The sequence below is a fragment of the Pelobates fuscus genome, chromosome 3 (genome assembly GCF_036172605.1).
Source record: "Pelobates fuscus isolate aPelFus1 chromosome 3, aPelFus1.pri, whole genome shotgun sequence".
NCBI classification, from domain to species: Eukaryota; Metazoa; Chordata; class Amphibia; order Anura; family Pelobatidae; genus Pelobates; species Pelobates fuscus.
The window spans coordinates 418332226-418357478 of NC_086319.1; the positions used below are offsets into that span (position 1 = coordinate 418332226).

At 42.9% G+C, this 25253-nt stretch overlaps 1 protein-coding gene across 1 annotated transcript in view; it reads left to right on the top strand.

Moving 5' to 3' along the window:
* SPAG7 (sperm associated antigen 7) overlaps positions 1-25253 on the top strand; it is a 25676-nt gene continuing 423 nt past the window's right edge. The window contains exons 1-7 of the mRNA XM_063446077.1: positions 1-116; positions 22390-22457; positions 23119-23207; positions 23280-23364; positions 23448-23537; positions 23948-24104; positions 24201-25253. The exon at positions 24201-25253 is cut by the window's right edge and continues 423 nt beyond it. Of these exons, the coding sequence (XP_063302147.1) occupies positions 32-116; positions 22390-22457; positions 23119-23207; positions 23280-23364; positions 23448-23537; positions 23948-24104; positions 24201-24313 (687 nt within the window). The 5' untranslated portion in view covers positions 1-31 and the 3' untranslated portion in view covers positions 24314-25253. The remainder of the gene's footprint in view (positions 117-22389; positions 22458-23118; positions 23208-23279; positions 23365-23447; positions 23538-23947; positions 24105-24200) is intronic.

The following is a 25253-nucleotide window of genomic DNA, read 5'->3' on the forward strand; positions in this document are numbered from 1 at the left end:
CCCCCGCGCGTCCCCGCTGGCTGATTCCAAGATGGCGGACCTGCTGGGCTCGATACTCAGCTCCATGGAGCGGCCGCCGCAGGTCGGAGACCAGGAGTCCCGGCGCAAGGCCCGCGGTGAGTGCGGCGGGGGAGGGGCCGTGGAGGGGCGGCGGGGACAGAGAAGGGCGCGGGAATCACCGCCGGTATATTCACTGCCCATCCGAGACACGGCAATCGGCGCTGGGCAGCCAACCAATCAGCGGCCGCGACTCCTCAACGCTCCCCTCTGATTGGCCCATTCTTCCACACGTTCCATGTCCTGGCTACGTTCTCCACCTACAGCGCTGAGTCTTATTAAGCTCTGATTGGCTGATGACACTGGTTACGTTTCTGACGCATTGACGTAGGAGCATGTGATTGGCTGTCTATCTTACTGTCCTTCATGCATGTTGGAGGAAACACGTGAACTGTGCTGTGATTGGTTGTTTTTCATGTCCGTCAACGATATTATATAGACCGCTTACTGTGCACCTCAGAGCTCTCCTAGTATAATAGTGAAGGGCGAGGGGCAACATGGCTGCCATAGTGATACCTAGGGATACTGACTGTTATTATTAGTGATACCTGGGGATACTGACTGTTATTATAAGTAATACCTGGGGATACTGACTGTTATTATTAGTAATACCTGGGGATACTGACTGTTATTAGTAGTAATACCTGGGGATACTGACTGTTATTAGTAGTGATACCTGGGGATACTGACTGTTATTATTAGTGATACCTGGGGATACTGACTGTTATTATTAGTGATACCTGGGGATACTGACTGTTATTATTAGTGATACCTGGGGATACTGACTGTTATTATTAGTAATACCTGGGGATACTGACTGTTATTATTAGTAATACCTGGGGATACTGACTGTTATTATTAGTAATACCTGGGGATACTGACTGTTATTATTGGTAATACCTGGGGATACTGACTGTTATTAGTGGTAATACCTGGGGATACTGACTGTTATTAGTGGTAATACCTGGGGATACTGACTGTAGCGGAGAGCCGATCTTGCACAGCTATTCTCCACTAGAGATTCCAGTGAGGCTCAGGAACAAGGTGATGTTAAGTCCATAGGCAAGGTTTCCAGCAGGTAAAGTAATACAGCAGTATCCCCATCGCAATCCCAATAACTGGACGACACACAGTTTCAGGAGTAGACTGACAAGCTTTATTCCACAGTTCCTTATAAAGCCCGCTCCCATGCAAGGGAGGAGGTTCTAACACTTAAGACATTATCCAATCTCTAAGTAGTAACCTCCCACAGATCTCCTCCCCTCCTCTAGCATCATAATCCCCTTATTGTGTACACAGTTTTCCCCGAGTTTTGGATGTACCCTAAATACTTGGGGTACATCCACAAATCCAACATCCCCAGATAGCTCTATTCTGGGGGACAACATACTTAAAAATTAGCCCATTCGGATGAATGGTTCGTGAGATATGGGGTTCCAAAGATTTGACCGACCGCATGGGTAAAGTATCCGAAAACAGTTCCATGCATTTTGGCCCTGCGGTCGGTCACAAACAAGGGAATGAAAACAGGCGAATTGCCTGTGTTATAGAGCCTGGAGAGGGTTTGAATGAATTCCCTTGTTTATGGGGCTCTTTCTACCGAACGGCGGGTCATTCGGTAGTTTCCATACGAATTTCTGGAAGTATGGAGGTCTCAGCGGTGTTTGCCTAGTCAAGTGTCCGATTTTAGTTCCAGACACTCGACGGCAAAACACCGCTGTTCGGTAGTTTAAGATGGCCGCCGCCACGTGTTTGTTTCCCGAATGGCGGCCACCCAGAGGACAAAGACCACACTGCACTGATTGCCAATTACCTGTTTGCAACATTGTTGCAAACGGTAATTGGAGGCACACTCATTCCTGGGTGGTCTGGTTGTTCGGTAGTTTCATTCCCTTGTTTTATTTGAATGATTCTACCGAACAACTAGAGGAATACAATTCTTTACATACATTTAACTGTCATTATACCCGGATACCATGCTTTCTATGCATGTACATACACATTAAACCAGCCATATGACCAAATACACTTATTCTCATACATGTCGTGGGACAGCCCGGTACCAATCCGCTACACTGCTCCCCCTTGCCCACAAGCCGGCATACACAGTCTGATCCAACACGGATCGGCTTGGGGATGTCCGGGGGCTCACGGATCATTTCTCTAAGTCAGTTTGTCTTGACAACCCGTCAGCATTTCCATTCTGCTTACCCGGCCGGTACTGGATATTAAAGTCAAAAGGCTGTAGCGCCAAACTCCAGCGCAGCAGCCTGGCGTTGTCTCCAGCCACCCGGTTCAGCCAGACTAACGGGTTGTGATCCGTGAGCAAGGAAAAGGGCTGTCCATATAAATAGGGTTGTAGCTTCTTTAGGGCCCACACCACAGCCAGGCATTCCTTTTCGATGGCGGCGTAGCTTACTTCTCGAGGTAACAGTTTGCGACTGATGTAAGCCACTGGATGTTCCCCGCCATCGGCCCCGACTTGACTCAGTACTGCCCCCAATCCAAACATAGAAGCGTCTGTGTGAACAAGAAAACGTTTAGTTGGATTGGGAGCTGCCAAGACAGGGGCATTTATCAGTGCATTTTTCAATTGTTGGAATGCCTGCTCACACTCCGGGGTCCAGTTTACTTGGCGGGGAAGGTTCTTACGGGTCAGGTCAGTGAGGGGTTTGGCCAGGGCGCTATAATTGGGAACAAACTTCCGGTAATACCCTGCTGTCCCTAGAAACGCTAAAACCTGGGTCTTAGTCCTAGGGGTGGGCCACTGGGCTACAGCCTCTACTTTGGCGGGTTCGGGTTTTTGTTTACCGCACCCTACTCTATGTCCCAGGTATTGTACCTCAGCCATGCCGATACTACACTTGGCCGGCTTCAAGGTCAGACCTGCTTCCCTTATCCTATCTAGTACAGCTCCGATGTGAGCTAAGTGTTCCTGCCACGTATTGCTAAAAATAGCAATATCGTCCAGGTAGGCACATGTATAGTCCTGGAATCCATCTAGGAGTCGATCCACCATCCTTTGGAAGGTGGCTGGGGCGTTTTTCATCCCAAATGGCATGACCTTAAACTGGTACAAGCCAAATGGGGTGACAAAGGCCGACTTCGGGATGGCGTCTGGGGCCAGGGGGATTTGCCAATACCCTTTACACAAGTCAATAGTGGTGAGGTATTGGCCCCTGGCCATTCTGTCCAGTAACTCGTCTATCCGGGGCATCGGATAGGCGTCAGATACAGTCTTCTCGTTCAATCTCCTATAGTCCACGCAGAAGCGGGTCGTACCGTCTCGCTTTGGTACGAGGACTACAGGAGATGCCCAAGGACTGTCTGAGGGTTCAATCACCCCCAGTTGGAGCATTTCGTCGATCTCCTTACGCATGTTGGCCCGTACCGCTTCTGGAATGCGGTATGGCGTCTGGCGCATGGGTAGTTGCCCTGGGGTCTCGACCCGGTGAGTTGCCAGAGGCGTGTATCCAGGTACATTAGAGAACGTGTCGCGTTTCTCTTCCAATAGTTGCTGTACCTCGATCCGCTCCTGTGGGCTCAGCCGATCTCCCAGCGTAACCTCCCCTAAATCTCCGGACAGCTGCACATCCCTCAGCAAATCAGGGAGGGGTAAGCTGTCGAACTCTTCCGTGTTAGGGGCACAGATGGCGGTTACCTCCTCAGTACGCTCGTGGTAGGGCTTCAGCATGTTCACATGGAGCATGCGTCGCCCCCCAGTCCCTGTGCAGGGGCCGATAATATAGGTGGTATCGCATCTTTGCTCCACCACCTTATATGGGCCCTGCCAGGCGGCCTGTAACTTATCATGTCGGACAGGTTTTAAAATTAGTACCTTCTGCCCGACCTGAAAGCTACGGTCCCTGGCTCCCCGATCATACCATGTACGCTGGCGGGTCTGGGCCTCCTGAAGGTTTTCCCGTACCGTCTTGGTCAACGCTTCTAGGCGGTCCCGAAAGGCCAACACATATGGTAGGATGGGAGTGCCATCTGTGCTCCGGTCTCCCTCCCAATGCTCTCTAATAAGATCCAATGGGCCTCGGACCCTCCTTCCAAACAATAATTCAAACGGGGAGAACCCTGTGGATTCCTGCGGCACCTCCCGGTATGCAAATAGGAGGTGCCGCAGGAATCGTTCCCAGTCCTTGTGGGTCTCTGCGAAGGTTCGGAGCATCTGCTTCAAGGTACTATTGAATCGTTCGCAGAGCCCGTTCGTCTGGGGGTGGTAAGGGGCGCTGATAATAGGCTTAATGCCACAGATCCTCCAGAGGTGTTGGGTGAATTCTGCGGTAAACTGGGTACCCTGATCCGAGATAATCTCCCTGGGTAATCCCATCCGGGAGAATATCCGCATGAGGGCATCCGCGACCGTCTCAGCGTGGATGTTGGTCAGAGCCACTGCTTCTGGATACCTGGTGGCATAATCTACGACCGTTAAAATATACCGTTTTCCTGACGGGCTAACTTTATTGAGGGGGCCTATCAGATCCACCGCTATTCGGCTAAAAGGTTCCTCTATTATGGGTAAGGGGTGAAGTTTAGCCTTCCTGCGATCCCCCCTGTTTCCCACTCTCTGGCAGGTATCGCAAGTCGTGCAATATCTGCGTACTTCCTGGCTAATCCCTGGCCAGAAGAAACTCTGGGTTAGTCTGTACCTGGTGCGACTAACCCCTAGATGTCCGGATAGCGGAATATCATGCGCTATCCGGAGTAATTCAGCCCGGTACCGCTGTGGTACCACTAATTGTCTCCTCGCTATCGGGTCTAACCCCGTAATCTGTTTGGTTGTTTCCCTGTATAAAAGTTGTTTATCCCAGATAAACTTCTCTCCCTCCGCCCCGGGGGAACCCGTGCCAACCTTGTCCCTATACACCTGAAGCGTGGGGTCTGTTGCGACTTCAGCTACAAATTCATTAGGTGGAGCCCAGGGGACACATTCTAGAGGGGGGGTAGGGTTGCTTACCTGGACCTCCGGCAGTGTGTTGTGGTCCTGGGTGCGGGCCTGTTGTCGGGTGACTACAGGGTTGACCTCTCCTGTGGTGGGTGACTGGGGCTCAAAAGCAGAAGTGAGCCTCCCCAGATCGTTCCCCAATAAAACCTCCGCCGGTAAATGTGGCATCAACCCCACCTCCACTTCCCCTGCCCCCGCTCCCCAATGTAAATGTACCCTTGCTGTAGGTAGCCGGTACACTGCTCCCCCAGCTACCCGGACGGCAACAGTTTTGTTCAGTTTTGCCTGATCTGAAATCAGGTGGCTCTGTACCAAAGTGATGGTGGCTCCCGAATCTCGTAATCCCCGGACTGCTGTACCATTCAGATATACCGTCTGTCGATGGTGCCGTAGATTATCCACATTGGCCTGGACCGGATCTGCCTCGTGCAGTACCTCCCATTGTTCCACAGTAGTAATGGGGACTGCGGAACCATATGGGGTGGTGACTAGGTCCTGGTAGTGGTGGGCTGCGGCCGCCCTGGGTGGAGGTGGGCCTGGACGAATCCAGGTGGAACGGTCCCGTAGCTGTGGGCATTCCCTTTTATAATGTCCCCACTTCTGGCAGTGATGACAGGGGCCAGCGGTGGGTTGTCGGAACCGGGGCTGTGCAGCGGGTGGTGGAGGTGGTGGTAGCGGTCTCGGTGGAGCTGGGGTGTAGTTGTTTCCCCCGAATGTTTTAAAGGTTGCTTTTGGAGCTGCAGGTTTTTGTGACCTGCGTGCATCCAGGTAGTCATCCGCTTTCCTAGCCGCCTCGGTAAGGGAAGTAGGGTTTCTGTCCCTTACCCATTCCTGGACCTCATTGGTTACTCCCTCATAGAACTGCTCCATCAGCAACATTTGTATTACATCCTCCATAGAACGTGCCTTGCTAGCTTGCACCCACCCGAGCGCTGCCCCCTGTAATCGGCATGCCCACTCTGCGTGCGAGTCCTTCTCTGTTTTCTTTAGATCCCGGAACCTCCGCCGGTATGCCTCGGGTGTTATAGCATACCTGGCGAGTATAATTTCTTTCACTTTACTGTAATTCCTTATTTCGTCATTAGGTACAGTCCGATATGCCTCTGCTGCCCTCCCGGTTAACCTTCCGGCCAAAATAGGTACCCAGTCCTCTGCGTTAATTTTATGCAGTGCACACAGTCTTTCAAAGTCTTGCAGGAAAGCGTCTATATCTTCCTCTGCCTCCACATATGTTTTAAAAGCCTGGTATGGTATTTTAGGCTTACCTTCCTGTGGCACATTAATTGCAGAGCTTTGTTCTGGTGCCTGTGTCCTTAGGATGAATTCTTGTACCTCGGCCATTGTCCTGGTAACAATTTCTGTTGGGGGGTTTTCCCCATAAAAGGATAGCCTGAACTGAACCTGCCTCTGGAATTCCGATCCTTGTGGTGTTCCTCCCGGCTCCCTCTGTGCCGGAACTGAATCGCCCTCCATTCTGTACTCTGCCATGAGTTCTGTAACAAGTACTGCTTTCTTCTTATTGCTGGCTTGTATACCCCTTGCCTCTAGGAGGTCCTTTAGCGTGGAGCGTTTTAGCGCAGAAAAATCAATCTCCATCCGTACTCCATTTACGCTTGTTCCTCTGTGAGTTTGGATCCCAGCGCTGCCAACCAATGTAGCGGAGAGCCGATCTTGCACAGCTATTCTCCACTAGAGATTCCAGTGAGGCTCAGGAACAAGGTGATGTTAAGTCCATAGGCAAGGTTTCCAGCAGGTAAAGTAATACAGCAGTATCCCCATCGCAATCCCAATAACTGGACGACACACAGTTTCAGGAGTAGACTGACAAGCTTTATTCCACAGTTCCTTATAAAGCCCGCTCCCATGCAAGGGAGGAGGTTCTAACACTTAAGACATTATCCAATCTCTAAGTAGTAACCTCCCACAGATCTCCTCCCCTCCTCTAGCATCATAATCCCCTTATTGTGTACACAGTTTTCCCCGAGTTTTGGATGTACCCTAAATACTTGGGGTACATCCACAAATCCAACATCCCCAGATAGCTCTATTCTGGGGGACAACATACTTAAAAATTAGCCCATTCGGATGAATGGTTCGTGAGATATGGGGTTCCAAAGATTTGACCGACCGCATGGGTAAAGTATCCGAAAACAGTTCCATGCATTTTGGCCCTGCGGTCGGTCACAAACAAGGGAATGAAAACAGGCGAATTGCCTGTGTTATAGAGCCTGGAGAGGGTTTGAATGAATTCCCTTGTTTATGGGGCTCTTTCTACCGAACGGCGGGTCATTCGGTAGTTTCCATACGAATTTCTGGAAGTATGGAGGTCTCAGCGGTGTTTGCCTAGTCAAGTGTCCGATTTTAGTTCCAGACACTCGACGGCAAAACACCGCTGTTCGGTAGTTTAAGATGGCCGCCGCCACGTGTTTGTTTCCCGAATGGCGGCCACCCAGAGGACAAAGACCACACTGCACTGATTGCCAATTACCTGTTTGCAACATTGTTGCAAACGGTAATTGGAGGCACACTCATTCCTGGGTGGTCTGGTTGTTCGGTAGTTTCATTCCCTTGTTTTATTTGAATGATTCTACCGAACAACTAGAGGAATACAATTCTTTACATACATTTAACTGTCATTATACCCGGATACCATGCTTTCTATGCATGTACATACACATTAAACCAGCCATATGACCAAATACACTTATTCTCATACATGTCGTGGGACAGCCCGGTACCAATCCGCTACACTGACTGTTATTAGTGGTAATACCTGGGGATACTGACTGTTATTAGTGGTAATACCTGGGGATACTGACTGTTATTAGTGGTAATACCTGGGGATACTGACTGTTATTAGTGGTAATACCTGGGGATACTGACTGTTATTAGTGGTAATACCTGGGGATACTGACTGTTATTAGTGGTAATACCTGGGGATACTGACTGTTATTAGTGGTAATACCTGGGGATACTGACTGTTATTAGTGGTAATACCTGGGGATACTGACTGTTATTAGTGGTAATACCTGGGGATACTGACTGTTATTAGTAGTGATACCTGGGGATACTGACTGTTATTAGTAGTGATACCTAGGGATACTGACTGTTATTATTGGTGATACCTAGGGATACTGACTGTTATTATTGGTAATACCTGGGGATACTGACTGTTATTATTGGTAATACCTGGGGATACTGACTGTTATTATTAGTAATACCTGGGGATACTGACTGTTATTATTAGTAATACCTGGGGATACTGACTGTTATTAGTGGTAATACCTGGGGATACTGACTGTTATTAGTGGTAATACCTGGGGATACTGACTGTTATTAGTGGTAATACCTGGGGATACTGACTGTTATTAGTGGTAATACCTGGGGATACTGACTGTTATTAGTGGTAATACCTGGGGATACTGACTGTTATTAGTGGTAATACCTGGGGATACTGACTGTTATTAGTGGTAATACCTGGGGATACTGACTGTTATTAGTGGTAATACCTGGGGATACTGACTGTTATTAGTGGTAATACCTGGGGATACTGACTGTTATTAGTGGTAATACCTGGGGATACTGACTTGTTAGTGGTAATACCGGGGGATACTGACTTGTTAGTGGTAATACCTGGGGATACTGACTGTTGTTGTTTTTAGTATTATTAGTAGTGATGCCTGATGATGAAGACCTAGGGATACTATTATCATTATTAGTAATACCTAGGGATACTGACTTCTTGTTATTATTACTTTTAATACCTAGTTTCGTTCCAAATCATTGGAAAGAGGCAGCGTTTGGTAAAAACAAACTCCCGAATAAGGGGCACACGGCTAGCTTTCTCACGAATAACTATTCGAGAATTTTGTTATATTTGAAACCCACGAAAGAGACCGGCTGCACAGTCTGATTTTATGGAACTACTCTGGGCACGAGCCTCGTGTGCGGGCGGTCAGAAATAAGACTTCAATATGAACCCTTGAACCGATCTGGGTGATTTTTAGATATGTTGCTCACCCAGCTCGGGAATATACTTTTTATGGGGTTCCCGTGTGGTTTTGGGGTATTTTCAGAATGTCTATAAATGTTATTTTTTGCCTGGAGATAAGTGAGTTGATACAATAATTGACTCAACTGTCTCCCAGGCAGAGGGGAGGCATTGTATGCAATGTGTGGGAGTGCCTTACATTGTAATTTTGTCATTATTGTTTTGTAAGACTGTGTCACAGTCCCCAACAAGGTCCATGTGGGTGTACCCCTTGCATGGGGACTTGCATAAAAGGCCAGTGTGGCTACCATTAAATGAGTTCACTTAACCCTCAACACGCAGCCTCGTCTCGTGACTGTAGGGAACCGCTATACTTTTATAACCACTAGCTCTTATAAGAGCTCTACAGCTATCTGGGATTCTTTTTTTTTTTTTTTTTAAGTATAAATTCTTTTATTTAATTTCTTACACACATACATTTAACACTATGACTACATAAGTCCAATACTGTTTTAACATAATTAGCACATTTAACACATTTACATAATACAAAATACAAAATACAAACACAATACAGTGTTATCTGCCGGGTCAGGCATTGAGAGGGGATATATCATTAACTCATAGCTCTAATTCTTTCTGAGCTCAGGTAAATCCTAATATGCTTTATGGCCGATTTTCAGTTTTGTTGAGCCACCCTTGCCATAGGTCTCTCCTTTTGGGGGCATTCAAATATGGGATGCTCAGATCTCTCTCCATCATTGTCTGAAGACGGATTTGGTCCTTAATCGTATCCCAATTGATCGTTTGGTTTGATTTCCAATTCCGTGCTAAGACAATTTTGAATGCAATAAAGCAGTGAATAACAAAGCATCTGATACTATAGACCATCTTTGGCCAGTGCATGTGTAGCAAGACTATCTCAGGTTTCATTTCTAACTCTATTCCGGTTATCTCTTTTATGAATCTTAGCATTCTCTTTATAGAGCTCTGGATTTTTGAACAACTCCACCAGATATGGATAAATGAGCCTACTTCTTTATCGCATCTCCAACATTTAGAAGATACCCCTGGGTACATCTGGGACAGCTTACTGGGGACTAGATACCATCTATAGATGACCTTATAATAAGATTCTAATAGATTTAAGCATTGGACCTGTCGACGAGTAATATTTATGGCTTTACACCACTCATCCTGATCTAACGGACATTTCAGATCACTCTCCCATTTAGTTTTCTGAGGGAAGCTAACCACTTCATTCATGTTTCTTATAGCTACTATTGCTTTAGCTAGGACTTTTGGTACATTCTGGTTTGAGAAAATGTTTTTTATCATCATATACGCTTTTCCAAGATCTTTGCTAAGGTGTTTCTGCAGGAAATATTTAAGTCTCAGGTACGTAAATACTTCTCGCTGGGACAGATGGAATTTCTGTACAATAATATCAAAAGGCAATATGTTAGCTGCACCTAATATCTGCGAGACTTTATATATTCCCTGGGTTCGCCAGCTATCTAGAGAGATGTCCCTCATATTGGCTTCTATTGTTCTCAGATTTGCTGTATCCAAAATCGCATGTTTTAGAGACATTTTCATTTTGATTTCCTCCCAGACTGGCACCATTTGAGCCCATATAATATTATTTTTGATATCGATCTCCATTTTACCTAAAGGTTTTGTATTCCATAATATGCCCTCTGAACTTTTTAGACCTAAATCTTCCATTTCCATACAAAACCAACTTTCTTTCCTAGCCGTCACCGTCTGGGACCTGTACATATGTGTAATCACGTTTGCCCAGTATATAACTCTTATATTGGGAAAATTTAATCCACCGTCCTTGGTTTTTAGTGATGGGATTTTCCTGTTTATTCTATTTTTCTTACCTTTATTAATAAAGTTCTCTAGATTATTCTGCAATAATGTCAACCAACTATCTGGAACCCTGAGTGGAATCATTTGAAATAAATAGTTCCACTTAGGGATAATATAGGAGTTGATGACATTAATACGACCCCACCAGGTAATCTGCGCACTTCTCCAGTCTTTGAGTAGTAAGTTTGTACTTTTTAGCAAGCTTAAGAAATTTTCTTCCATCATTCTCTCTATATTTTTCGTAATGGTTATTCCTAAGCAGTCAAACTTCTGAGGTGCCCATGTAAATGCGTAGAGATTACTAATTTCCTCTCTTGACTTTTTATCTAATTCAATGCTCATCACGACTGTTTTTTCATTGTTAAGTTTATAATTTGCTAGTTGGCTATACCGTCTAACTTCTCCCATCAGATGTTTCAAAGATCTAACTGGGTCAGTGATTGTCAGAAGGATGTCATCCGCATAAAGACTAATTTTTAGTTCTTTTTCTCCTATTTTGTATCCCTTTATATCTACATTGTTTCTAATATTTTCCGCTAAGGGTTCTATTGAGAGGATGTATAATAGAGGTGAGAGCGGGCACCCTTGTCTGACTCCATTATTAACTGATACCCAATCTGAACATACATTAGGGCCTACTATCCTAGTAGAAGGGTTTTTATATAGGGCCATAATTCCTCTTATCATCCAGCCATCTATTCCATAGGCTTCTAGGGTTAGTTCTAAAAACTTCCAGTTTAGCCTATCGAAGGCTTTTTCTGCGTCGACTGCTAGGGTCATAAGAGGAATATGTTTCTTGTTAGCGTTGTCTATAATACTTATAATTCTTCTTGAATTGGATCCCACCCATCTATCTGGTATGAAACCTATTTGGTCATTATTGATAAGAGTTTTAATAATACCTTTAAGGCGGTCTGCCAGGATGGATGAGAATATTTTTACATCTGAATTGATTAGAGAGATGGGACGGTAGCTAGATACTACAGCTGGATCTTTTCCTTGTTTCAGGATGGGAAGCATGTTTGCTCTTGTCATCTCTTCCAGGAAGCTACCTATTTTCACTGCATCATTAAACGCTAGTGCTAGATGTGAACTCAAAATAGATTTATAAGTATGAAAAAACAAATTAGAAAACCCATCTGGGCCTGGTGTTTTTAGCTTCTGGGTTTTAGATATAGCCCTAATAACCTCGTCCTCTGTAATCTCTTTGTTCAAACTATCCTTCTGAATTTGATCTATTTTTTTTAGCTTTGTACTGGTTAAATATTCCTTAATCTTTATTACAGAGGTTTCTACGGGAAGATTGTATAATGACCCGTAGTAATCTCTAAAACAGTCTCCAATCTCTTTTGGATTTATATAGGTATTTGAGTTATATACAATCTTGGATATGCGCGCCTTAGCCTGTTGTTTCCTCAGCTTATTAGTTAACATCTTGTCTGTTTTATTTCCTCTACAGTAGAATCTAAGTTTTAATTTCTTTATATTATTTGCTATCTTAATATTCAAACATTGTAAAATATTTTTTTGAACTTCTGCTATTCTTCTACCTCTCTCCATAGTAGGCTCATTTTTATTATCAGTTGTAAGCTTATAGAGTTCAATATGCAGGTCTCCTAGTCTTTTTTCTTTACCTTTAGCTTCATGATTTAGCTTTATAAGGTAGCCTCTTACCACTGCTTTGAAACAACACCAAGTGTTGAGGTTTGAGGTATCCAAAGGGTCATTCTCCTCAAAAAAGCATTTTATCAGATTCTCCAGCTTGGACTTGCTATGTTTGTTATATAGCAAATAATTATTTAGTTTCCAAGTTGAGTTACTTCTAGCTGTCAAATTGTCTTTTAGTTCAAATATATACATACTATGGTCCGACCAGACGTTTTCTACAATGTCTATCCTAGTCAAGTTATCTACTAGATTCATATTTCCCCAAATCATGTCAATTCTTGAGTATGTGTAATATACTCTCGATAGATGAGTATAATCTCTTACATCCGGATTTTGGAGGCGCCAGACGTCAAATAAATCATAATTGTTTTTAATGTTGGTCAAAGAACTAGCGTTTTTAATTACTGCTTTATTCAGTGAGCTCCCTTTCAGCAATTTTTTATCTTTTTGTGGATCCAGTATGCAATTAAAGTCGCCCGCCACTATATATATCCCTGTTTTAACCAAATCCGCTTTGTTTAATATTTTCTTTAATTGGGAAACTGGAGCTACATTCGGAAGATATAGATTAATTATGGTGAATTTCACGTCATTTATCTTCGCCACCAAAATCATAAATCTACCTTCCGTGTCTAAATCCTGATAGAGTTTCTCCCACTTAACCCTGTCCGAAATTATCATTGCTACACCTCTTTTCTTTTTATCTTTCATGGATGCATGTAGGATAATTGGAAACTTATTACCTCCCCATGTGGGTTTCTCATTTTGTCTCCAATGTGTCTCCTGGACTAAGCAGATATCAATCTTTTCTTTTATCATTTGGTTGCGTATCATAGATCTTTTATGCATAGTATTTAGGCCCTGAGCATTTATAGACAAAAACTTAACCATATTTACCTTCTCTCTCTTTATTTTCTAGCCTCTTGCCTTTAAGACCCTTCAGATAACACATGTTCATAACAAACAACACTACATTAATCGGGAACCTTTTCTGGTACCACATCTTTACCTATCTCGCCTAGGACTAACCTTAGTCTCTAGCGGATAGCCCCCGTCTCGTGAGTAGATCGCTACTCCGAGATTTATGCTTAATATAAGCATCAGGCGGGACTCTAAGTGAGAGTCGAGGAGGGGCGACTGGGGGAGGGAGAGGGAGAGGGAAAAAAAAAAAAAAAAAAAAATTAAAAAAAAAAAAAAAAAATATATATATATCTTTTCTTTCTTTTCTCTTTCCTTTCTTCTATGATTTAAACTGTTTCCAATTTACACTAACCAATTTTATAGTGGCGTATTAATAATACTAACTTTCAGTTATAACGATCTCTGTAGGCTCTAGGTTTTCTAGTATAAATTATAATGATACATTCTCTACCCATACCCTTATATATATATTCTGTGATAAGTACAAAAAAAAAAAAAAAAAAAAAGGCACTCGTGTTAACATTCCTCGTTTTAAACTTTTTCTCCATATTACCCTTAACCGATTCAGTAGTGTCGTGTGCTTGTGCAAGCTTTTGGTTGTATCGTTCTCTATAAAACTCTTAGATTACTAATATAATTGTAGAGATTATTTCTCTCCCCTCACCTTTATCTATGTTTCTATACTAAGTAATTGTTCCACACTTTCCTAAAACCCTTTTAGCCCCACAACGGGCATCTCATATCTTAAAATCCTTACTGGATCATAAGTAGGTATATCTCAAACCTAAATCCAAAAAAAAAAAAAAAAAAAAAAAAAAAAACACTCGTGTTGTCATACCTCAGTTTAAGCTTTTTTTTTCCTTATTCCCCTTAGCAAATTCAATAGTGACGTATAATTATAAACACTTTCAATTGTACCGTGCTCTGTAAACTTTTCAGTTACAAATATAATTCTAGTAAATTGTTTCTCTATCTCTATGTTTCTATAGTAAGTGATTTATTCCACACATTTCTAAAACAATTTTGTCCCCAAGTGGGCATCTTGTGTCCCTTATAGATATATCTTGACCCATATTCTTCTTACAGGAAAAAAAAAAAAAAAAAAAAAGAAAAAAAAAAAAAAAAAAGCATTAGTTGTTTTCCGTGCCTTTTCCCTTTTTAAGTTTGTAAATGGGTTGTAAATAGCTTGTAAATAGGTCGGTCCATACTTCTGCTTCTCTAAAATAGGAAAGCTTTCTTTTCCTCAATAGTCTGGGTGAATAGATCCTCTTTACCAACTAATTTGGGTGGAGTGTAACTTGCATAGTAGAGTCTTTAAGTTTTCTCTCCTCCTTTGAAGTTCCTTTGAACTTCCCTTTTCTCTCGTTCCTTCGCATCCTTCTCATAGAGAGCATTGAGCTCCGGGCTTAACCTTAATATGCTTAACCCATTTCAAGAAGAAAAAAACAAAAAAAAAAAAAACAAAAAAAAAAAAACCACCGCCTTCTTCTTTTACTCCCATATCTCTCATCTCTCCCAGCTCTCATAAAGTTATTAGAGGGTTAATGATTTTGTCCATGCTTCTAGTTCTTTAGCTGAAGTGAATGGTATCCATTTTTCTTCCCACCACACAATTATTTTGGATGATTGTACCCATTTGTATTTCACGTTTCTTTGCTTCAATGGGTCTAAGGCTTGAAAAAATGTTCTTCTCCATTTTCTTGTTTGCATTGAGAGATCTTGGAATGTAATGATGTCCTTAAATTTCTCCGATAAGTTGTCCTTGTTCCTCAGCAGGTTTAACAATTGTTGTTTGTATGTATAGGAGGAGAAGCAAACTATTACATCTCTTGGATAATGGGCAGGAACTTCATGAGGCTTTCTTAATCTATGTGCTCGTTCTATTATAGGTTGAGGTATTTCCTTCTGTAAGCCAGCTTCTTGAAAGAAAGAGAGTAAAAAATCCTGTAATTGGTCTTGGGTTATAGATTCAGATATGTTTCTGAAACGAGCATTGCACCTCCTCGACCGATCTTCAAGGTCTCTAATCTTTAAGTTTATTTGCTGTATTAAAGCTTCTGTTTGAGTGTTCTCCCGTTGCATATTATTTATTTGGTCTTCCATTCTATCAATTTTTTCTAATGCCGAGCTCAATTTGGTATTAATTCTCTCCATCTCCATTTTAATTGTATTTGAGCTGTTAACAATCTGGCTAGCAATCTGTGCCATTTGCTCGTCTAGTTTGTTCACCAGAAAATCTTGAGACACATAATTCGCATAATTCTTATGATCTGTATTGAGCACAACTGTTGTTTGCGTGTTCTGATCATGGAATATCGTTTCGTTCTCTTTGTGCCCCGGTTTTTCTTTATTGGGGGAAAAAAAACCTGACAACCTAGTTGGCTGAGAGTCATCTTTTTTTTCTTTGCTTTTTATTTGTCTCTTAGACGCCATATTGGATTTCTTTCCTGAGTCTGGGGGGAGGAGGTTCACTCAGATTCTTTCAGGCCTCTTTCAAGCCTCTTTCAAGCCGCTTTGACTTTTAGCAGCAGCAGCGAAAACTTCCTTAGGTACAATTTTTATATGCAGAGATTTTGCACAAGATTTTACCAAGATTTTGTTGCAAGGTTTTGTTGCTACTATATCCTGCTATATCCTGCTTGTTACCATGTTTTACCAGAAGTAAACTTTAATAAAAGTAGAGTAAATTATAATGCCGACGTAGATAGAAAAAATAGAAAAAAAAAAAAAAAATTCCCACTACGGTTATATGTGGGCTTAACTTACTCCACTTATTTAACTTGGACCTCCTATTTGTAGGCAACAATTTTTGTCCCCTTGTATTTTCGTCCCCTCCAACTGAGTCAGGTCTTATCCCCCAACGTGGTATAAATATTTTAAGCACAAATTTTAAGCACTTCCCTTATCGATGGAGAGCTATCCGCTCACTGCTCCGTTTTTACTCCGTCTCTGCCGCTTACTCCGCTTACTCCGTCTCTGCCGCTGCCGCTTACTGCTCCGTCTTCCCCATCGAGTCGTGGTCACTTGTAAGCCGCGGTCGCTGCCTTCTCCCTCATCTCCCGCCGGGCGCCTCTCACACGCTCTTCCTAGACCCGCCTCCCGACGTGCTCACGTCCTCCCGTGCACGTCCGCCCACATCGGATCCCCCCGGTTTTCCCTGTTTTTTGAGCTATCTGGGATTCTTGGTCTTCTGGGATATCAACTGGAGAACACTACAGCGCTATTCAGACTAGGTGGTAGATACCCCTCCTCACTGGGGGTGACCGTCACAATGGGGATTATTATTATTATTAGTTGTAGTAATAGTGCTGTTTGCCTCCAAGATCCTTGAGAGAGTTGTGTATGCGAGATTGACAGACTTCCTCGAATCCAACTCTCTGCTGGACCCGCTTCAGTCTGGATTCCGCGCTCGTTACTTAGTTGAAACAGCTGTGATCAAAGTATCCAATGATCTCATCACTGCAAAGTCCAGTGACCACTTGTCACGGGTGGTGGTACGGAAACCGGGACCCCTGAGTGCCTGAAAAGAGATTGGAGTCTTTAGCGTGGAAGTGGATTATCAGGGCCTGGAGCAAGGTAGCCACACGCCCCCCAGTGTTTGTGCGGCCACATACCAGGTCCCCGATACAGCTACTGTGGATCCTAGGAACGTGAAGCTAGGAAGTAAGCAGACCTCCCAGGAGCTGAATAGGGAGCCTCTGCAGCAAGCATGTATCCAGTACAGAAACAAGGCAAGACTAGGATAGTCACCAAACATGAAAACAAGACAAAACTAGGAGAAGCCAGAACCAGAGAAGGATAGGAAGCTAACCCCATAACATGTATACAATACATAAGGGAACATTAACTAAACAGGGACAGGACAGGACTGTACATGGACTGGGAATACAAACTAAAACAAGACATGATAGGCAAAACAAGAGGAGAAAAACGAAGTACTATATATGAAAATCATGGGGATTTAGTCACATTATAACACCAATGTACCCCATATCTGGCAGGTCCTACTCTGTCTTATGTAAACTAAACCAACCAAAGAAAACAAACATAGCACTTACCTGCAAGAAAGGGCAGAAGACTGCAGCAGCTGCCTGCAGGGACACTGAAACAAAAGGAATGATGGAAAACAAACGGGTGTGGCAACATAAAACAAACATTTAAAGGAGACCTGGACACTGGGAATTCCTGGGACGGATTACAGGAATGAACCCAGAAAAACCCAGCATAAAGAAAACCAGACATAGAATGGAAAACTAAACAAGAATTGTAAAAAGAGTACTGGATACCAGAAGCAATCACCAGACTGATCCGCAGAACAAGGCATGATGTGACACCACTACTCTATCCTAACTCTCCTCAACCTTTCTGCTGCTTTTGACACTGTTGATCAACAGTTTTTTTTTCTTCTCTCGTATAGTGGCAGTACTGTACAAGTGGGATGTAACTCCTGCTGTGGACAAGAAGCTCCCCCTCAAATTTGAATATTGTAAGAGACCCTGTCTGCTGCCCATATAAACCCTGTACCTCCAAGGGAACACCAGTTATAAAAAGAACCGACTGGAGACTGTATAATTAATTTAATCCATACAAAAAGGAGGGAACGGCAGTACTGCCACTATACTAAGGAAAAAGGAATTTACGATAAGTAAAACTACGGTTTTTCCTCTCGTATAGTGGCAGTACTGTACAAGTAAGATATAGCAAGATCCCTGCAACAAAAAAGTGGGAAATTAGAAGGCCACTGCCTGGAGGACCGTCTGTCCAAAAGCAGTATCATTTCTTTGCGTATGACATGAAAATGTATCTGTCCTCCCTGATTTTTTTTTTTTCACAACCTCTCTTGACTTGTGTCTCTGATTGCCTCTCTGCTATTTCCAACTGGATGGCTGCTAATTTCCTTAAACTTAACCTGTCCAAAACAGAACTTCTGGTCTTCCCACCCTTAAGTGTTGCTACTCCCTTGTCTGTTTCCCTCCAAGTTAATGACTCTACCATCCACTCTACCTCGCAGGCTCGCTGCCTAGGTGTTCTTTGACTCCAACCTCTCCTTCACCCCTTATGTCCAATCAATCGCCAATACTGACGCTTCCATCTCAAACATAGCACGCATCCGACCCTATTTAACGTGTGAAACGGCTAAGGTGCTGGTCCATGCCGCTTTCCTCTCACTTTGACTTCTGTAATCCGCTTCTCAATGGTCTCAACGTGTTCCCAACTTGCCCCTTACAGTCTATAACGAATGCGGCGGCAAGGCTCCTCTTCCTGTCCTCCAACGCCTCCCCTCTGTCAGTCCCCACATTGGCTTCCTGTTAGATATAAGGCTCAACTTAAAATTCTGGTACTTTTATGCTGCCCCAAACCACCTATACTTTAATGCTGCCCCAAACCACCTATATTTCCTAATACAAAAGTATGTCTTGTCTAGGCCCCTACGCTCTGCAGAAGACCTACGTCTATTCTCTGTTCATACTCCCACATCTGATGTTCGCCTTCAAGACTTCTCTAGGGCTGCACCGTTCTTGTGGTACTCCCATCCTTTCTACGTTAGACTCTCACCCAGTCTCCATGTAACGGATCACCTGGCACCCCAACTGGGCACCTCCGCCAACAGATGCATTCTAGCTGAGGAAAAGAAGTACCGCACCGGACACCACAAGCACCGCAGACTCCACAACCACCGTAGCTGAGATCTCGCCGTCTTTCTTCCACCCTGGACTAACCTTTGATATCCAGGACCATGTGAGAAAGACCTCTTCTATTCCAGAGAGCGTAGCTGGAACAGCTCTTAGAAGAGCAAGTGATGAGCACCCAGGGGAGTATAGCAATCCCCAGTGTGACTATAGCCGTTCCCCTCCAATCACGAGACCAGGCTACGTGTTGAGGATTAAGCAGGAATAGAATTTTAATGGAGGCACACTGGCCTTTTATGCAAGTTTCCCAACAAGGGTGACACCCAGGTGGACCTTGTTGAGCACAGGGACACAAAGGGAATAAACCAATAAGAACAGTAATTAACTGTACAACACTCCCAAAGCACACATACAATCCCTCCCCTCTGCCTGTGAGATAACGGAGTTACATACAGTACTTCATTCAATTATCTCCAGGCAGAAAAACACACATTATAAAGTCCCATAAGTACCCCAACACAACATATCCATAAATGTTACATCCCCTGATAGCCCTGATCTGGGTGAACAACATATCCAGAAATCGATCAGATCAGGGGTTCAGAATTTTTATGGAAGTCATAGTTTTGCGCAGGCATGGTCACATGCCCAAAATAGTTCCATAGAATCGCGGCTAAGTGCCGCTGGAGGACAGACTGGGAACCACAAGGTTTTCATGCCGAAAATAGTTCCAGGGCATTCGCGGCTAAGTCCCCCTGTAGTCTATTCATGCTTTTGGTCCATGCGAACAAGATGGCCACGATATGTTTGAATGGCGGCCAGTTCGACTGTTCGGGATTTTCAAGTGCCACTCGGAAAGTTCGAACTGTGGCCATTAAAATCCAAAAAGGCCCAAACAGTGATTTAAACCAAGTTTTATCACAGGGGCCATAGTCACAGGGTAAAAGGCTGGCAAGTAGTCCCCTCCAAACCCCAGTGGCGAAGTGGCTTTCACCACACTCCATTCTTTCAAAAAAATAATTGAATGTCAGGAAAGCTTATCAATTTAAACTGTGAACAACTTTCATACCCCGCAACCTGATTCCTCTCCGGCAACGGTCATATTAAATCATATTTAAAAAAATAAAATAAAAAAATCCCTAGCAACCTAGTTTTCTCCCTTGTCCTTCTTGTGTCACTATACCTCATTGTGCAGAGCTCTCAATCCCTCTGTTCTTGTGCGTCCAGCTCGTGTACTTGTGTATAGCGCTGCGGAATTTGTTGGGGCTAATAATATCACTCTAGTCCACCTTTAGCAAATATATATTGAGACATGTAGCCACAAACAAATGTCACTCAAACGAACTTGAGCAACAAACCCACTATTCCAAATACACACACAAAATCCACTTAGATCTCACCTACAGCAAGATTCCATTAAACACAAATACCTTTCAATGATGACACATAGGGAGAGAAGACCACCTCAAAATTTCCAAAGCGGTAGTAAGAGAGTGTTTTGGACCAGATCAAGTGTCTGCCTGAATATCTGCCCCTGTCCAGATTCTTAAAATGAGATGCGTGCACGCTGAAGAAATCACACACTGACAACAAGTTCCGATAAATGAAAACTTCAAAGTGTTTATTGGGGGTGGTCACAGCCCCTTAAAAAGGCAAAAGAATGCATCGTGTGCAAATATTAAGCATAAACCTTTTTAATTGGCTAAGTGTAAGTGTTTTATCTTGGTGTACTTCCTCCAAAGTGTGTCGTCGTCATCATCATCTTAGGTGTAGCTCTGGATGGAGATGCCATCTTGTTAAACAAGGGTGTTGGTCGATGGGAAGGGGTGCTCTAGTAGCCGTTTTGAGTAATGAATGAGCACAGGTACACATATTAAATAGACATTTTACATACGTTAATTTCTATCCATCACAAGAGAACCTTGCTGAAGTACTTTCTCAGTCTCACTCTTCATGGTCTGATATGAGTAGGCAACCTTTGGCACTCCAGATGTTGTGGACTACATCTCCCATAATGCTTTTAAAGCCACAATACTGACATAGCATCATGGGAGGTGTAGTCCGAAACATCTAGAATGTCGAAGGATCCCTGGTCTATGGCATCGTCTGAGGTGGATGATTAGAAGAGCAGTTATGTTCCGCAAAATAAGCATCACAAATCTACTTTTATTTCGTAATCTCTACACATCATGTTCTGGTAACTTCCCAACTAAGGCTTTCTTCTGAACGCGATACCATTTTACTGTAGTAGTGCTCTGTCCGGACTTCCTCTATTTTCCAGCCAGTTGGCAGTGCCTGGGCGACGTCATCCGTTTCACTTAAGACCAAACATCTAGTGACTTCTGTGGATTCCAGGGTCCACTGGCCACTTCTTTACTCATTCTCATCTACCGGTGTTAATACCATTTATTAAAAAAATATCACTACTGGAACAAATATTTATTCAAAGACAAATACTCCAACATACAAATAAATGGCTCACAAACTAACTACAGCTACAAGCCCATTACCTGCAACTAACATAAAACATACAGTACATACAAATAAAATGTATATAATAACAAACACATTATTTACAAATATGCACACAAAGACCTTGCCCTGATGTCACACCGTAAGAGAGATAGGAAATGGGCATGTATATTTAACTTCTGCCCTGTGACCTCTCTAGAGGTGTCAACTCTGACCACGTAATTTAAAAAAAAAAAAAAGTCAAATGTTTAAACAAAAACAAACCTTCATTGCAAGCAGGGCTAGCGTGTACGGGAAAATCGCGGGATGGCAATGCAAAGAAATATAAATAAGAGCGAGCCTGTGGAAATGGCAGTATGTGTAAAATTATACCAGTAGTTGCTGCACAAGGAAATGCAGGATAACCAGTCATACGAAAAGCAAAGTAGTCTGAAGTAAGAGGACACATCGTTGGATGTCACCACAGGTTGTTTGTTGGAAACATACTGCAGTAGAGAGGTGACAAATTCTGCAGAAATACCAAAACTATGCTGGTGACAGTAATATTTAAAACAATAAAATACAAATGTGGGACAGTAGACTTATTTAACAAAAAGGTAATTTGTTTGGACAAGCCATTCAGCTCACAATTTACCAGCCATTCCCTGGTGCCCAATGCCACATACTTGCCAAAGGCCATCCTGTCCATAAGACCATGTAATGCCTATGTTTTATTTCTTTGAACGGAGTTGGACTTACGATGGATGTGGCCATCCCTTACTGTTCTAACATTGTTTTTAAAGTTCGTTCATTAATTGTTTTTTTTCATGTCTTTACAGAGCAAGCTGCTCGGCTCAAGAAGATGCAAGAACATGAGAAGAGGCAGAAAGTGGAGTTTCGAAAACGCGTAAGTGGCTTATACGAGACTAGAAAGTGTGGCTATGAACATTCAAACCCAATGGATTTTTATCAAATCTTAATATTTCCACTATATTCTGTATGTTTAATTTCAATTTATTCACATAACCTGTCCCTCGGAGGAACCACGATCTTCTTCCGCGAGGTCCACTTAGCTTCACCTGACCGAATCAGACGTCCGTGCTGTACTCTCTCAAATGTACGAAACTACAACACGGATGTCTATGGATCCTGTGAGACCGAGCCCTTTCCCCCTGTGCTGTTTGTCAAGTGTAGGATAAATACAGATCTCTTAAATGCGTTAGAATTTCCATGAAATTGTAACAGTCTTTATAAGCTTTTCTTAAAGATTTTATCTTTGCGCTTTTTTTTTTTTTTTTTTAATGAGAGATTCTAGACTGACCTGGAAGCTCATTGGTTTATGTAAACTACTTCCTGGAGTTGTTCATAATATAAACCAATTGTGCACGCACTGTGGGAATAGGGCACGCACTGTATGAACGATGCTGTATACTGCTAGCAAGGTGATTTCAATAAACCAGGTTTTGTTTTTTACAGTTCCAGTAGAAACCTATTTTCTTCTGAACTTGTTTAATGTCCAGATGTTGTTTTCTCTTCACTTCATATCTGGTGTTTTTCTCATCCTTCAGATGGAGAAAGAGATCTCTGATTTTATCCAGGACAGCACCCAGACGAAGCGAAAGTTTAATCCTATGAGCAAGATTGAGCGCAGCATTCTGTGAGTATCACTCCATCCTTCCTTATCTTTTGGTGGATTACGTTCTCTAATCGTCTCTTCCTCCACTTACAGGCATGACGTGGTGGAGGTTGCTGGCCTAACATCCTTCTCATTCGGAGATGATGAAGAAAGCCGCTATGTTATGATTTTTAAAAAGGTGAGCGAGGATTCCTCCTTTCCTGTAGCAACATTCATTCTAGTTTGTCTTAGGGTCACAGCACTCTGTTTCTCTCTATCCAGGAATTTGCACCGTCCGATGAAGAGCTGGATGCATATCGCAAGGGTGAGGAGTGGGACCCTATCAAAGCAGAGGAGAAGAAAAGATTGAAGGTAAGGTATTTGGCAGACTACAGTATGTTAGAACGTAGTCCTGGGCAATATTAGAGTTAATCTAAGCACCATAACAACATTAGGGGAGACTTATTTAAATGCAAGTCTTGCTTCTTTTTTTTTTTTTTTTTTTTTCTAACAAGATATATTTATCCAATTATTTATCTTTTTTTTTTTTTTTTTACCAGAAAAGTATTTTCACTTGTTCCCTTGTGTGGGATTCGGGCAGCAAAAAGCAAACACCTTTTTAGCCCTCTTTAGAGCAATTCAATAAATCTGAACAGAGACCAAGAATTAATGACCCTTTCAGAACCCTTTGATCTCTTCCTGTAGTATGGCACTCTATTAAAGTAACAGGCAGATTGTGTATATGTGGTATTTTTGTGTAAATATATTTTTCCCCTAAACAGGAGCAGGCACAGAAAGAGGCTGAAGAAGATGCAATGAGGGCCCCGTCCAGCATTAACCCCACCACAGATTACAAAGATAAATATAGCCACCTGATTGGAAAGATTGCTGCTAAGGATGCAGCACACACGTTACAGGCTAACAAGGCATATGGCTGCGGTAAGATCCTGATATCTCGTAGATTTATAGGATCAATCGAAGCTTTTCAATTCTACCCAACACTAACTAAGTCTCTCTTGTTTCTCCCATATACAGTTCCCGTAGCCAATAAGCGGGATACACGCTCCATTGAGGAGGCCATGAATGAGATCCGTGCCAAAAAACGCTTGAAAGCAGAGGATGGGGATACAGCTTTAGGAAATTCCTAAATATTAACCAGACACTTCAGCCAAACCCTAAAGGTCCCACTAATACCCGAGGATAAAGCCACCATTTTCATTTGTGGTGGTCATATGTTTTTAAATTATGACACTTGTTTTTTTTTTTTTTTTTTATTGACTTGGTTTAACACCATGTCCACTGGAGGTCAGCTTTCTGTAAGACCAATGGAAAGATTGTGCCACTGTCCTTGCATTGGTATGGGGTCAGGTGGACAAGAAATGATCATCACCTCTGGTCTGTCCAGAAATGTCCTTTGGTAGTGAGCTGGTGGCATTGCTTTTAAAGTTCTGTTTTACATCGTAGCGCTCCTCCTGAGACAGACATGAACTACTATGGATGAGTGCAGGGTTCCGCTTGGCATTCGTCTAGTTTCCTAAACTTTCAGATTTTTGTGAAAGTGTTTATGCGTTACAATTTTTATTTCTGTCCCATTTATGTGGATAATGTGAAGAGAAATCCATGATGAGAAGTTGCAATTGGAAGGCCTGTCGATGATTGGGGAGCGCATGGCATTTCAAAATTTTATCACATATCTAATGTTTAAATGTTTTTGTTTTTATGGCAGTATCTACTCCTTTTTGGCAAAGTTTGAATAATCCCCTTTGCCATTCCTTTCATGTGATTGTTTGACTCGTGGATGGAGTGCATCTTTCCTGAGCCATTCTTCTCTGCCTAATCCATCACTAGTTTGGACACCAGGTATCTGAGATACAATGCCATCACTCTTGATCCAAATAGTCTTTTACATAGTTCTACAGTCCTGTGCTATGTTCCAGCTCAGTCCTCAAGGCACAAATGGGGTAATTTCACTAAAGTGAGAATTTACATTTTAGGCCAAGGTAGCCAAAATGGCTGACTTTGTTTTGGGTTTGTTTTGTTTATATGTAGTTTGGCTATTTTGGCCTTAAATTTGGAATTCTTTCTTTA